Here is a 16,813-nt window from a genome sequence, read left to right on the forward strand (position 1 = left end):
CTGAAATTGAAACTGATAACCGTGGGATAGACTGGCCAATAGCCCTAAGGAAGGAAAAACGAACTTGTGTGAAACCTGTACCATATTCCATGGTAAACTATTTAAATTTTAAACAGGTCTCACCTGAATATAAAGTATTTCTCACTACAATACAAGACATTCAAATACCGAAATCCCCAGTTGAAGCCATGAAGAACATTAGATGGAAGGAAGCTATGGATGAGGAAATGAAGGCACTACTACAGAATAATACATGGGAGATAGTTAATCGACCAAAGGACAAAAAATCAGTGGGCTGCAGATGGGTATATACGATAAAATGTAAATCTGATGGAAGTCTAGATAGGTATAAGGCACGCTTGGTAGCCAGAGGGTATACACAAACATATGGAATTGACTATCAAGAAACCTTTGCTCCAGTTGCAAAGATTAATACCATTAGGATTCTTATTTCATTAGCAGTAAATCTAGACTGGCCACTAAATCAGTATGACATAAAAAATGCCTTTCTTAATGGAGAACTAAAGGAAGAGATTTATATGGATATTCCCCCTGGATATGAGGATCAACTAAGTCAAGGTAAAGTATGTCGACTCCGCAAGGCTTGTATGGTTTGAAACAGTCACCCAGGGCCTGGTTTGGAAAGTTTGCCCAAGCAATGAAAAGCCTTGGCTATAGACAAAGCAATGGGGAACATACTATGTTTTTTAAGCTTCAAGATGATAGAATGATTACAATTCTATTAGTATATGTAGATGACATTATCGTCACTGGAAACAATCTTATAGAAATAGAGAATCTTGAAAAACGTTTAAACAAGGACTTTCAGGTTAAACAATTAGGACCTCTAAAGTATTTCCTAGGCATAGAGTTTGCAAGGTCTAGTAAAGGGATAATAATGACACAACAGAAATATATTCTAGATATTCTGAATGAAACCAAACATATGAACTGTCGTATAAGCGAAACTCCAATAGAAGTTAATCACAAATTAACCACTAGTGAAGATGACCCTAAGGTCGAAATTAGTTCTTATCAAAGCATTGTGGGAAAACTATTATATCTCTCACATACACGACCTGACATATGCTATGCGGTAAATGTACTTAGTCAATTTATGCATTCACCTAGAAACTCTCACTTTCAGGCTGTTAACAGAATTCTCAGGTACTTGAAGGGAACACCAGGGCTGGGCATCACATACAGGAAAACAGGTAAGTTAGATCTTATTTTATACACTGATTCTGACTTTGCTGGCTCTCGTCTTGATTACAGGTCTACTACGGGATATTGTACATTCCTTGGGGGAAACCTAGTCACATGGAGAAGTAAAAAACAGAGTGTGGTTGCAAAGTCAAGTACTGAAGCTGAGTTCAGAGCAATGTCAAAGGGTATTGATGAAGCAATGTGGATCAAAAGCCTACTTGATGACTTAAAGATTACATATTCTACACCACTTATCATACGCTGCGACAACAAGTCTGCCATCAGCATTGCTCATGACCCAGTTTATCACGATCGAATGAAGCACGTGAACATTGATAGATTTTATATACAAGATCATCTGGGGCAAGGAATTCTCAGGACAGAGCACGTCAACTCAGAGGAGCAGTGTGTAGACATCTTTACAAAGGGTTTACCAGTTAAACAAATGCAATATCTGGTGTCCAAGCTTGGAATGACTAGTATACATTCCTGCACTTGAGGGGGAGTGTCAAATAAAAGGGATATCTTGGGCCAAGCTCGGTGGGGCCCACTACCCGATTTTAAAATCGGGACAATAACGGCTAGTTTTTACTAGCCGTTATGAACAGTAAATTAGCCGTTAAACAGCCTGTATATATACCTACTTGAGTAATAAAAAACTGAACATTTTTCTCTTAAATTCTGTTCTTTCTCTCTACTTCCTCTATTCTCTCATTCTCGCCCAAGAGTGTCTACACAATTCTGTCACTCCCCTTAAATACCAGCACGTCATGATGCAGCCATATCACCGAGAGCACCATGAGGAGTCTCCCTCAAGAAGCTCCAAGGGGGAAAGGGAGCTTCGAGGAGAGAGAAAATATAAGCAAAAAATTACTTCTCTCATCAGTTTATTGTAAGAAGATACATATATAGAGGGGAGAGAGAGAGAGAAAGAAGAGAAGGGTATAAATGTCATTCAACAGTCCCCCTCAAACTGCTGAGTGGATGTTATCCATTCCCAGTTTGCCGCACAATTCTTGAAAACGTGGGGCAGATAGTTCTTTGGTGAGAATATCAGCTCGTTGATGGGCGGATGGGACGTATGAAAGACAAAAACATCCAGACTCCAGCTTCTCTTTTATAAAGTGTCGATCAACTTCAACATGTTTAGTGCAGTCGTGTTGCACTGGATCATGGGCGATGCTGTTAGCCGACTTATTATCACAAAACATTTGAGTTTATTGATGACACAATAATTTCAGCTCTGTAAGAAGATTAGTGAGCCATAATGCCTTGCAGAGACATTGTGCCAGGGCACGAAACTCAGCTTCAGCACTGGATCAAGAAACGACAGATTGCTCCTTACTGCGCCATGTAATAAGATTGCCACCAAGAAAGGTACAGTAGCCCATAGTTGAGCGACGATCAACATGAGAACCAGCATAATCAGCATCTATGTAGAAGTCCAGTTAGAGACCACCTTTATGCTTGAATTGAAGACCAAGACCAACAGTACCTTTTAGATAGCGGACTACACGGTTGACAGCATGCATATGACACACCTTCGGAGAATGCATAAATTGACTCAACATACACACGGCATAAGCAATGTCAGGGCGACTGTGAGTGAGATATATCAGTTTACCAACTAATCTTTGGTACCTTCCGTGATCAACAGCCTCCTCATGCTCCGCCAGAGATAACCGATGGTTCACCTTGACAGGAGTGGTGTAGGTGGCGGGGCAAAGACAGTCAGAGGAGGATGCGGGAGGCAATGATACATGGTCCCATCAAATTTTGGTGGAGGAGCCAAGGAGGGAAGCACTGATGGAGGGCAAGCAAGGAAAGGAGACAATAATGGAGGTGTAAGTGGAACCAGGAAATCGAGGGACTCATCAAAGGAAGGAGATGAGGAAGGAGAGGATGATGATTCAAAAAGATAAAATGGAGTGGACTCGTCAAAGGTGACATCTTTACTGACACTGAAGTGGTGAGTAGAAGGATGATAGCATTTATAGCCCTATTGATGAGAAGAGTAGCCCACAAAGACACAGCGAAGCGCCTTAGCATCAAGCTTGTCCCGAGAAAGATGGTTGTTAGTGACGAAGCAGGTGCAACCAAAAACACGTGGAATTAGGTTAGTTTTCAAGGAAACCATGGGGTAGGCCTGATGGAGAGCATCAATAGGGGAAAGATGGGAAAGAACGCGGGAGGGAAGACGGTTGATGAGATGGACTGCAGTGAGAGAAGCCTCACCCCAGAAATATTTGGGCATGTTCATGTGAAGAAGAAGCGAGCGAGTGGTGTCAAAGATATGACGAAACTTGCGTTCCGCAAGACCATTTTGTTGGGGTGTGTATGGGCAGGATGTTTCATGAACGATGCCATGAGATGTGAAGAAGGTAGAGACTGTGGAATTAACGTAATCATGTGCATTATCGGAGCGGAGGCGTTTGAGGAATGTAGCAAATTGATTTTGCATGAGAGCATGGAATGAAATTATAGTTTGGGAAAGGTCTGATTTATGCTTGAGGAGATAAGCCCATGTAACGCAGGTAAAATCATCCACAAATATCACCAACCATCGGGCACCCGAATTATTAGGAACAGGAGCGGGCCCCCATAGATCACTATGAATGAGGGAGAAACGAGAAGATGAAAGCGAAGAGGGATCAGAAAGAGGATATGGTGTCCGAGTATGTTTAGCTAACTGACATGGTTCACAAACAAACCCCTCCACAGGACGTCCATGAAACAAACGAGGAAACATGAATTTCAAAGTAAAGAAGGAAGGATGTCCCAAGCGACGGTGAAGAAGCCAAAGGGGGTCCGGCGCCGCAGTGGAGAGAGCCACGCCGAGAGCAGGTACCAAAGGAGAGACGGATGGGGAACGGTGAAGGATGTAGAGGTCCCCTCATTCCTCAGCAAGTGTAGTCATCTGCCCCGACACCTTATCATGATAGAAGCAGGAATTGACCAAGGCCTTGAACGAGGTGATGAAGGCAGAGGAGACTCAGGGTGAGACGTGGAACATGAAGAACATGTATGAGGGTGAGATGGGAGGAGAGTTGGAGACACCCCACACCGGCCACAAGAAGGATATCACTGGAGGCAGTGCTAACTGTATGAGAGCTAGGAGAGGGGGTGTAGGTAAGGAAACACTGGGATATAGGAGGCATATGGGCTGTGCCACCTGAGTCAACTATCCATTGCATAGTGGAAGAGTAAAAATGTTTACCTTGATGAAGAGGGAAGTAGAGTCCATCAATTTTGACTGTAGAAGCTGTCGGAGTTGGTCAATCTCATCGTGTCAAAGCTGGTCTCCCATTGAAGATGTGGCTTCAGCAGTTTGTTGAGGTGTCTCAGGAAGAGACGTAGGAGTCATGAGCAGCCCAGCGGAGGTAGGAATATAAGTCACAAAGTGGCTTTGATGAGCATTTTTCCTCTGCAGCTTGTAGCAAGTCTCCTTGGCATGACCTCGTTTCTTGCAATAGTTGCAGAAAAGAGAAGAATCACCATGTGCACCGTGTCCTGTTGTCGCCAATTTTGCTGCCGTGGCGTTCATGTTAGGTGGCTTCACAGTAGGAGAGGGCATATCAGGTAACACACCCCGAACAAATATAGGTCATGGGTTTCCCAGCTGCTGAACGGCCATCACTAAGACAGGTTCGGAGTGGAATATGCTGAAACGGGTTTCCCCCATCTGAACGGCCACAAGAGCTTCCTTCAAAGTAGGAACCTTCTCGCGATGAAGAAGTTGCCCGTGTAAAGACTTGTACTCTGGATTCAGCCCCATGAGGAATTTGAACACTCAGAGTTGAAGAACATACCCACGATCGACTGAGTGAGGGTCGGGTGGCATGTAGTGGTCCAACTCAGCCCACAGGGACGACAATTCCAGGTGATAAGCCCGAACAGATCGTGGCCCCTGGACCAAGTTAGTGGAGCGAGTCATAAGTTCATAGATAACGGCCAAATTGTTTCGTTTCGAGTGAGATTCTTGAGCGGCGTCCCATATTTCCTTAGCGAAGTTGAGAGATAAGAATTCAGCTGCATATGATGGACTGATACTGTCAAGTAGCCACCTGTGAACTACACCCTCAACATCAAGCCAATGTTCGTAATGAGAGGTTGTGGGAGACGGTGGCTCTTCTACAAGATGCTTCATAAGCTTCCCTTTCAAAGTAATTTCAACGTAATGACGCCATTGAAGAAGATTCAAACCAGTGAATCCAAACTCAGAAGGCATACGTGGCAAGGAATAGTGCCAAGAGTTCAACTCAGATGAGTGATGAGGCAGCCCGATGGAAGAATGGCAGCAGAAGTAGTGGAGTAGGTAGAGGCCATACTATGGCACGAGGTAGATCAGCAATGCTGATGGTGGACTGACCGACAGATCGAGTGAGTCGGCGGATGGACTGGACGATCAGGATCTGGCAGACAAGCCTTGCCGACGATCCACGATCTTCAGATTCAGATATTCAGAGAGAGCTTCTTGATTAGTGAGACGCAGTGCTCGGTTTGTTTGGCAAATTATAGATCGAAGGAGTGCTTGGAGGGGCAGATGACTAGTCACGAAGGGGCAAGAAGGCCATAGGAGGATAAGAAGGCCTTTGCGGATATTTTGAAGAGGATTCCTCAACGCACGCCTCGTGTCCTCTCGGCCGCGTCTCTCTCGCCGGCGTCACCAGATCCGTCGTTGTAGTATGGCCTCTACTATGGCGACCCAAAATTAGTGCTGAAGAGAAGAGGATTCAGATCAGTGCTGAAGTGAAGCTGGAGATTCAAGATCTGCGACGCCGAGCACTGAAAAGAAGCTTGAGATTCGAGATCTGCGACGCGAAATGAATTGCTGGCGATTCAAGATCTGATTCCGGCGACTCAAGCGCCGGCGACTCAAGATCTTCAGAATGAAGCTGGAGATTCGAGCTGATCTGATTCCGACTCAAGCTCTGGTAGTGGCGACAGAGAAGCTGGAGATTCAGGCTCTGATACCATGAAGAAGCTCCAAGGGGGAAAGGGAGCTTTGAGGAAAGAGAAAAATATAAGCGAAATTACTTCCCTCATCAGTTTCTTGTAGGATGATACATATATAGAGGGAGAGAGAGAGAGAAAGAAAAGAAGGGTATAAATGTCATTCAACACTCCCAATCCAGCTTGCTCCTATTTCTAACATCGATAACTTCAGCCCAAAATGCTTTGTTGGAGCAATTACATGGGGGAAGATCAAGGATGATACCAGAGTAACGAGATGAGGTGTTGTGCACCTTGATAGTGGCGCTCCCACGTCTTGAGGCCTGCATCCCCGTGCGCGCGCATGCGAGCAATGCCGTTAGATGCGTGCCCTTGGGTCAGGCGCTGCGCACCCATGGGTCATAGCCCTCAACGTACCCGCCAGTCCATCCCAGCCGTGACGCTCCACGTGCCACCAGCATCCGTGTGGACACCATCGCACTTGGTCTGCACAGGCATCGCCGTGCTCGGCGCCCCAACCTGGGCGTGGCGCGCCCAGCACTTCCCGCAGGGGCCCCTCGTGCCTCGCAGCCGTCCCAGCGCTCTCTGTGTGCCTATGCCTTATTCTCCTGGCGAGATGTCTCCCACTCTGCGCCCCACACACGCAGCGCACGCGACATGCGCAAGCAGCTCTAAGCGTCTGTGCAGTACCCTCATGCAATGCTCACGCCTCTGCCACCCAGCTTGCGCATACCGTACGCACGAGTGGTGCTTGGTGCCTATGCACACACTCTCTCGGCGGCCTGCGCATGCAGCACGCGCGGCCTCTCTTGATCCGCCGCGCTTGCAAGCCGACGAGCATTGGCTTTTAAGATCAAGGTCAGGGGTCACCACCCAAGATGCATGTGGTGTTCATGCTTAAGGACTCGATCCCTTTTCTGAGTCCAAGTACACGGACATGTCCTCACAATAAGCATGCAAGCCTCTGTGCAGAAAATGCCGCCTACTTTGGGGCCTTACAGGTAGAGTTAGGGCAGCTTTCACATGTGTTCTTAAAATGCACGTGTTAGGGCCTCTTACAATGGATATAACTAATCGAGCACGTGACAGCTTCCCTAGCACAACATGTAGAGCAACCAAGGGTAGGTGTAGAAGGATTTTGTCACATTATCGATCACAATGATTTTTAAAAACAACATACAGAATACTTAGCACCATTAACTTGCAGAGTATAATTAAGAACCGAATAGAAAAATAAAGTGAGTATCCAAGAATACCTTATGAGTATGTCAAAAACAAAAACATCAACCCTTCAAAGCCCAAATTAGATGCAAAACACGACTTACCGAAAGTTTGTTAGTGGAATAAAATCAGCCAATCTGCCTTTTTCTGGCACGTTCTCTATACTTTGTGTGTCAAGGGCTGCTCTCCACACATCACCATCATGCCAAGCAACTACATTAATATCTGGTCCTCTGTCATCATAAATCTGACAGACGTAACAACAAGAACTTAGTGGGAGCCACATTATTTTCTTTAACAAAATAACCAACACCATGAGAGAACTTACCTCTGCCTGCTTCGTTAGAAAATCAACTTTATTTTGGAGGTCATCTCTGACACTTTTGAGACTCGGCTCATCAATTTTGATATGCTTCTGCAGGTGATTCAGGCAGAAAAATGTGAGAGACGTAAGATGTCAAATAGATAAGAAAGTAGAACAGAAATTGATGAAAGAAAAACCAGGAGTGTAACCTAACACATCAAAGCAATACGTCAGCTACTACTCATTTAAGAGTGTAGCACATGATTGGCCTAATTGCTTCCCATAAATATATCTTGACGAACTTTTATATGGGAGAACTTGAGTAGCCCACATGTGTGCCTCTCACATATGCAGCAATTAAAATGAACAAGCAATAAGTCTTCTTGCAATCAGGCGCCTTGTCAAACTGTCAGGAAAGAGAGAAAATGTTCAAAGCAATCTGATTATTTTGAATCAACTCCCATTGATCCTAGGATTCTTTGGAGTGGACGTCCTTTGAATAGACTTTGCTCCCTTCTGCTCATAAACGCTCCTAATATCGCGCTTGCTCGTAAACTCGCGACTGAATCTGAGTATGTATGGAATTTTTAAAGAAAGCAGTACAGCGTCTCGATCTCTTCGAAACACACTTCATTTTTTTATTTTAGTATCATTGATAGCAAAAGAGTACGCATGCTACGCGCCCCACCCCGTTGGAAATGACTTTGTAACCTACACTTGCTGCTTGCTCAGTGCCAGTAGAAGAAAGAAAATGTCAGGGTTAACTGAAAGGACTGGTGTTAGATCCGTGGCCTCAGGAGCTTTCCAAGAGCTTTTAGCGCATGCGCGAGTTTACGGGCTGACGCGTAGCGATTCTACTTTTCGCTAGGTTCTTTTTATTTCATAACTTTTATTTCTTCATAACGTTCTGTAAGAACTTCGGAACCTTCTGCTTACGCCGCTCGTAAACTCGTGCCCCGTACTTCCTTCTCCCTGGTTGGTCTTAGCCATGAGGCAAGGTCCTACTATTGAGGTTACCGAAGGTAAAAGTTACCTTTACTTTCGTAGCCTAATGTTCTTCAATCAAAGAAAAGCTCAAAATATACATATGTCTCCTTTCAAACTACGAAGAGTAATTGACCGAATTCGCGGACGTTCTTATGAGGCAACACTTATGATACTGGAACTGATGCCTTATCGAGCAGCTGTTTCTATTTTAAAATTGGTCTCTTCCGCAGCAGCAAATGCTAACAATCTGGGGTTGAACAAAGCGGATTTATTCATTAGTAAGGCCGAAGTTAATGGGGGTACGGTTCTAAAAAGGTTAAGACCTAGAGCTCGAGGATGGAGTTATCGAATAAAATGACCGATCTGTCATATTACAATTGTGTTTAAGGATAAATCGAAAAAAATCTTTAGAGGAATCTAAGATTTAGATTCATAATTAGAAATAATATATGGATGGAAAGATAATAGAATAATATGGGACAAAAAATAAATCCACTTGGTTTCAGACATCAGGATTAACTGATGATTCCCAAATCTAGCAGGTTGTTTTCCGTTAAAGTGCATCTCTCTATCTACTAATATAACACAAAGAGAATTGATGTAGCCCAAAAGCCTATTTTCTGGGGGCCATTAGCAACTTGTGGCCCAAGAAGGAGATTCTTCTAGAACTGACAGAATCTGCAGAAAATTACCCAGAGCCTCTCAAAATCCTCTGACATGATTTTCTCTAACAAGATCTTCTGACAGGATTTTCTCTGATAGGATCTTTTGACAGGATTTTCTCTAACAGGATTTTCTCTGACAGGATCTTCTGACAGAATCCTCTAACAGATTCTTCTTCTGACATGACCCCTGCTCTAACTTGTCAGTGCTGCATATCTTCTGTTTTGTCCCATCAGGATCTTCTTAAGCCACACAAATATCTCCTGACAGCTTCTACACGCCCCAGAATATGCAGGATATCTCTGCTCAGGCCTGTCAGGCTGCTTATCCTCCGTTTTAGCTTGTCAGAATTGTTTTTCTCAATGTTTTGACTTGTCATTTCATGGGTACAGTCACTATGGATGACCCTGCACTTGTTGTGGCCTATATAAAGCCCCCATATACCCCTGAATGAGCATTATTGAAATCTATTGTCCTGTTGGAACTGTTGTTTCTCCCCTCTGAGTGTTCTCTTTGCTAGAGAGTGCTTAGCTGCTTGTGGATTCAAGCAAACCCCTTGTGGACTCAAGGGTTGGAGAAGCTAGTTCTGTGAATTCAAGACTTGGCTCCTTCCAGTAGTGCAAGGCTTGTGGATTCAAGTCTTGTTCCTACACTGTTCGTGTTCTAAGGCTGCGTCAAGAATTAAGTAAAAAACAAGCTGTTCCATAGTAGTTTTTGAGCTCACATGGCCACAAGCTCATCCCAACACCCTGCCTCACTCTCTCTCTCTTCCAGTTTCCATATTTCTACCTTGTGACTACCTGATTTGTAACACAATAACCCATAATTTAAATACCTTGCTGAATAGACTCGTACCCAAGAAGACCATAGTTAACCAGCATTTAATTATGGTTGCACAGAATGAATCAATCCCAACATGTTCTGATAAAGTAGTTGTGATATCTTTATATTGAAGAAAATGTAGGGTTATTACTCTAAGAAAAACCACATCATTCAAAAGAGAAATAGCTTAACATAGATCTTCAAGTATATTTCACTTAAATACCAGCAAAAAGGAATACATCAGCCATGTGATTAATTTTTCAACAAAAAAATACAAATTTAAAACGCATATCATGGTTTCCGCTGTAAATAGTGCATTATGATAGCATGTGAGTGGATACTATCCTGAGTCATTGCCTATCTCTCTTCAGCACCACAAAGTCACATTATAGACAAGACTTCACAGTCAGAAAACAAAATTGAACGCAAGTTGAAGGAAAAAAAGAGAAAAATACAAACGGGTATCATTCACGAGAGGGAAAATAAATAGTCCGTGAACAACAACCTTCTCAAAATCGTTTAGATGCTTCAATGCTTCTGATATTGCTTCCTGGTTTTTCTCTTCCCATTTCTTCTTTCTCTCTTCCTGTGATATTGTATGAAATTTTTTCTATCCATTTTCAGGATACCATGAAAACATAAATAAATCCACCATGGTTCAATTACCTTGATGCGAGAAACCAAGGTGTCAGTAAAAAGTTCATAGACCAGTTTGGAGCCGACATGCCACTCCTCAGAAGGATTTTTCCAAGATGCATTCAGTTTCAAACGTATCCCTGAGAAAAAATAGCTCATGCATTCAAACAGGAGATTACCGTTAGAGCAATAAGTGACAGTATATTTTGATACCATTAAGACAATCTTTGAGTATATTAAGTGACAAACAAAGTCCAGAAAAATAAACTAAGCCATCTTTCTTTCTCAAAATTAAAAACTCTCATTAGTATCGAATGCGACAAAACTCTGCTCCCCCTCTGAGCCTCTCCCCTGCCATCAGCTTCTCCTGTTTGTCGACTGGGGTTTCAGAAAGAGCCAAAGGTCTAAATCTATTCATTGTTGGAGGTGGTGAAATACTAGCTCACATACACGAGGGTTATGGATATTAACTTTCAGTGCCTTAACCCCACATGGGAATAAGCTGCGTAAGAAACAAGTCAGATGGTCCCCTTATGGGATAAGATAATTAGTTGTCCCGTGACAAGGAGAGAGAGAGAGAGTGTGTGGAAGGTCACACTTGTTCTGGAATTAGTAAATGGAGAGTGGTCATCGAGAATGGACTTGCGTATTTTATTCAACTCTTACCTGTTCAATCTAGTAACAGCCTGGTCAACACCAACCGCCTCCCATCATTACAGATCTAACGGTTAGTCAAAAAAAATTTTGATTTATTAAGTTGAGTGATTTATTTGGGACACATGTTATAAGTGGACTATATGATTTTCTTATATATTTGGTCATGTTGTAGGCCACGATCGTATAAGTGGCCCATCTAACATTTAAAAACAAGTCAGATGGGCAACTTATACAATAACAACATAACAAAATATTATAAGAAAAACATATAGTCTACTTTTTTTTTGAGCGAAGATGGTCTACTTATATCATGAGCCATCTTCCCCATTTTTCTTCAAAAAAAGAGTTACCAAAAATACCAGCTGTTTCAAGAATCACAAGATGGAGATGATCAGATTATGCAACGAGAAAGGAGAGCGCGGAGAGGTACAGGTGGAAGAGAAGATGATGTCATCCAGAGGGAGACAAGCCATATCAGTCTTGCTTCCCTCTGGATTGGGAGGATGCCCAGAGCTCCAGCCCCAGGTCACCGCGGCAACAGATTTCACGAATAGTGCCCTTCTGTTTGCCCAATATCCTTTATTTATAGGTGGAGTCCCACCCATTCTTCCTCCCACACATGGCTTGAAGAGCCCTGCGTGAGACATTGCTTTTTCATCTTTCTTCTTTCCAGGTATGTGCGGGAAATTTCTGTGTCATAAATCTACTTAAACTTTTCATTGAGACTTGCAAAATGTAGCAGTGGCTGTGGCTGATGTGGCAGCAGGAACAACAGCTTCAGCAGACCTGTATTGGGCTGGGCCTGGACAACTGAATCCTGTTGGCTAATAGGAGATAGCCCACAGACTTTTTACAGGAGATTATCCCAGATCTACGACAGGTATTGATGGTGATCCTCAAAAATATTGTCTAACAGAATATGATACGATGAGATAGAAATCAGTAGAAACAAAGACTCGGAACAGGTTACCTACTCCTAACAGTCAAAACAAGCCTTTCCATTCAATTCCTCATTTTTGAATAAAAAATTAATCACATCTCCCCAAGTAGGATGTGAACCTATAAACAATCAGTAATAGAATCCCCCACTGGACCACAGACAGACTCCAGATGGACCCTCTGTGGACTACATCTGGGTAGATCAATACAGGAGTAGCTCTGCAGATCACATAACCCATTCTGGCTCAGACATCATGGGCAGAGTGTGCTGAGGCGGCCATGCCCAGTGCACAAGGTAGATGGGGGGAGCTCCAGTGTGTATGCCACCTGACCAGTGTGTTGGAGAATCTTTTACAGTGCAATCCAGTGGGATGCTATATTCTCCTTGGATTGACCAAAAGCCTTGGATGGTCATTCAACAGAAAAATGAGAACAAGTATTTGAATTATTTATATTGAATAAATAAGGTGTTTGATTTCTTTTTCGAAAAGTGATTTAAGGCGGTCACCCGACAAAGCGGTAACCACCCATAAAATAAGGTGTTTGATATTGCCACCGGTCTCTTACATGGGTCCTGGCAATTTGTTATGTACCTGAACACGATTCGAAATAAAATGAAAAAATATGGCAATGTTTCTATAATCTTCAATCCTGAAATCTTATTTCAATATCGCTGTCACTGATATAAAACCTGAACATGATGACTTTTCTTCAGAAAGTCATCCTCTGTTTTTCAATAACGAGTTGGGATCAAGCTGTATTGCAACAGCAAGTTCCAACACAGCATGATCGAACCATATTGAGATCAGCAGGCCAATTATCAAAGCAAAAGTTGAAAGCTGATATCATTGACATCAAATTTATGTCATCCACTGATGTATTCCCCAGGGCTTGCTGGCATCCGCCTTCAAGAATTCTTATCCAAGCTAGGGATGGAGGATATCCAGACCAGATCCTAATGTAACCCGTATTTGAACTGATAATTACAGTCATGGAAAGAAATTTTGCTTTTCTTGTGGAAAGCTCTAAGTTATGGGCCAGTAGTTATAAAAGATCTGGACGATCAACAAACTGCTCCCTATTGATACTTTCATAAATAAAATCAAGGATTGCACATTAATGATATAATAACAGAGGAACCTACGATAGCTGCTGATTCATTAAACAGAACATCGAGACTTTTATTTTTTATTTCTTTTACTAGCAAACTATGTGGAACGAAATATTCATGAATAATACCTGATTTTCCAGTGATATAACCTTCCCCATCAGCTTTGACAACAGTCGACGTATCTATATCTCCACTACCCGTACTGCAAAGGAGGTTCGCAATCATCCTTCAGAGATTACACAACTACAGGCCGAAAAAGATACGAATTGAAAGTTGAAAAGAACATTAAAAAAATTTTACCAGTCTATTATGTCTACAATTTTGGGCTTCCCATCAGAAGTCACTTGCAATCCATTGGCCGCCGGGTCAACCCCAGAATCTGAAAAAATGGAGGTACAAATCGCGCATCTTCAAAATGTACAACCACAAACCAAAGAAGCATTACCGGGCATAAACAACCGACTTAAACATATTCATAACCAAAGAATAATTTTGAGGACATCCGAAATAATCAATTATTCCAAATAACGACGCGGTGGCAGAGGCAATTGATTAGAAGATACAAGTCGACAAGTGTCGGGGAGAAGCCCCGTAGACCTTCGTCTTGTACTTTCACACATTCAACAATCATACGCGAAAATGCCGCCATAGAACAATATAACAAAATACCAAAAGCCAAAAAAAAAGACGAATAGGACCGAGGCATTACCGAAGATGGCAATGAGAGTGCCGCGGCCGTCGTACTCTGGATGAGACTCAATGAACCGATCTGCGCCGATCTCCTTCTTCGGCATGAGAGATGCTATGAACGTCGATTCGATCAAGCGGAACGAGCTCAGCACCTCCTCCTTCTCGATTGATGGCGCTGAATTGGGGATGGAGGACGAGGAGGACGGCATCCCTCTTCTCTTCGCGCGATTGAATCTCCGGAGATGCGCAGCGAAGATGGCAGATCTCGATGAACTTGGCCAGCGCGGGATTCTGTTAGAACAGCTCCACGTTTGCGAATTTAAGCCGGCCAAGTGCATCTCTCTGATTTGGCAGGAAGAAGCTCCTCTGTACGAATCTATTTTACCTGATATTTCTTTTTCCTAAGAACTCAGGCCCTTATCTCGGCCTATCCTACGTGGAAATTTCTGATTGGTTGGCGCCATATATTTAATCATCGCCCTTTCCTGATTGGCAGGTCCATTATTGGGCGGATCAATGATGGATCCGGCCCACAATCTGGGGCCATATATCTAATCGACTATATTTGTCCAGCGTGGTAGATCAATCCAGACAGTGGATCATCGATCAGATTATCTATTTTGATCTGATCAATAATCCAGCACTGACCGGCTGTCTGGATTGGTCTTTTTGATGAAAGATTTAATCAATTATTACCATCTTGATCGGTGGATCGCTTGATGTCAGTGATGAATGATGATCCGATCCGATCCAATCGTATCGATACTCCCTAAATGCTGGTGATCATCACATTTTATCATATGATTTGATAATTGACTTGATAAAATTAAGTAAATAGGTCTACTAGGCTAGATAAAATCCATGTAACTTGTCAGTCAAGTCAATATAACTTGTTCCATAAAATATATATACATCTCAGGTTTTATAGGCCCAGATATATGTTGCTGCTTAGGTGAGCTGGACCCGGCATGAACCTCCACCTTCAACCAAAAAAAATTAAGAAATGAAAAAAATAGCAAACACTGTGGACCTTCTGGATGGATGATAAACTCATCAGTATCTTATAGAGCACACGAAGTGGCTCAATATCCCATGCATAGGCAAGATAATTTATCAGTTGGGCTAAATCAATCCTTGATTAATTAACATATAATTTGGCATATATAATTAATGATATTGGCGTATAAAAATTATTTGACAATTAGAGTTATTGACTAGACTGATAAACAGGCCTAGGGAGAGACACACAAATAGTCTCTTACGAGTTTTATGAGTTTATGAAAAGTTCACATTCAATAAAAATAAAAGAAATCTCTCAAAACAATTCAACCACGAAACGTCTTCAGGTACCCATCTTTCTTATCATCTCTCCTTGGGCACCCGCCCCTCCCAATACGTTCATTGGGGATCAATATTAGGGCTGGGTTTGTGAGTGAAAATGACCAGGAGAGTTAGTGATAAATTAAATGAAAGGATATATTTAGAAGCAATATCATTAGTCTATGAAGAATAATGATATATTCTATTTTCATCACTCTTCCACATAGTCTTAGGTGTCTCACCAAAGTATTTAGAAGTTATCCTTAGCACTCAAAGGATAATCAAATCAAATAAAAACATTACTTGATTGTGTAGTGCAAGGAGAACCATCATCTAATTCTGGTATATTGCATATGAATGGTCGAACATCACTATGGAATACACTAATTGACACTTTTGACTATTTGTTGGAAGAAGCCAATTTTTCATCTCAGGACATTTTACAAATATAATATGGATTATGTTGCATTATACAGATATAATATGGATCCAATAGATGGGGGAAACATGAGAATGATGTTCAGATATCCTTCCATCACTCTTTAATACATACCCATCACCATACTGATTGCCCCAATTGGTGAGTGGATAATGCAACATAATCTCTATCACGAATTCACTCTCACACGTTCATCCTACTACATTTCATAGGAGGCAAAAATTAAGATCCTTATAGGTTGATCAATGGCCTCTCAAGAGTATGTGACATGAATAATTATCAGTGTGTTTCACTAGAGACAGTAAAGATTAAGTTATTCTCACTCACTTTCTAAGATTAGGCAAAGGATTCGTTTCAGAATTTTTCATAAGAGTTAAACTACAAGAATGAAAATGAGCTTGCTTTTCTTCAGAATTATTCCATGTTAGCTAGGACAGGATGAAGTAGGTGAACTGTTCAACATGGTATGGGAGTGATGGGGCGAATATAATAGAACTTGCCCTCATCACAGTGTACCATAGCATGACGTCACGAAGGGTTAAGACTGATGGAAATATATGTGATTGACACGTCAATTACACATTCCATATTTCATTCCATGTTCATCAATAGTGTGTATTCATCATAATGCACGTGTGATGTTTATAATGAAGTCAATGAATACATAATCAAACTTAGTGAACTAAGCTGAGATCATAATACATAGATCACTAGCCTTTAAGTATGTGTTCTAAATATTTATATTCCAAGGATACTCAAGAAGGACATAAAAGCATTCAAATAGAATAAAACTACGTAGTCTCACTCATATGGTAAGTAAGGTCAGTCATGTAGACATTAGTGTGGAGATATTAAGATAGATAGT

At 42.1% G+C, this 16,813-nt stretch overlaps 1 protein-coding gene across 1 annotated transcript in view; it reads right to left on the minus strand.

The window, feature by feature from the left end:
- The window catches only part of TPP2 (tripeptidyl peptidase ii), a 71,170-nt gene extending 56,619 nt beyond the window's left edge, over positions 1-14,551 (minus strand). The window contains exons 1-7 of the mRNA XM_078571379.1: positions 14,209-14,551; positions 13,800-13,878; positions 13,628-13,701; positions 10,823-10,932; positions 10,662-10,742; positions 7,709-7,795; positions 7,485-7,627 (exon numbers count right to left, since the gene is read on the minus strand). Coding sequence (XP_078427505.1) covers positions 7,485-7,627; positions 7,709-7,795; positions 10,662-10,742; positions 10,823-10,932; positions 13,628-13,701; positions 13,800-13,878; positions 14,209-14,527 — 893 coding nt within the window. The 5' untranslated portion in view covers positions 14,528-14,551. The remainder of the gene's footprint in view (positions 1-7,484; positions 7,628-7,708; positions 7,796-10,661; positions 10,743-10,822; positions 10,933-13,627; positions 13,702-13,799; positions 13,879-14,208) is intronic.
- Positions 14,552-16,813: the final 2,262 nt, after the last annotated feature.

The sequence above is a fragment of the Wolffia australiana genome, chromosome 2 (genome assembly GCF_029677425.1).
Source record: "Wolffia australiana isolate 7733 chromosome 2, ASM2967742v1".
Lineage (NCBI taxonomy): Eukaryota > Viridiplantae > Streptophyta > Magnoliopsida > Alismatales > Araceae > Wolffia > Wolffia australiana.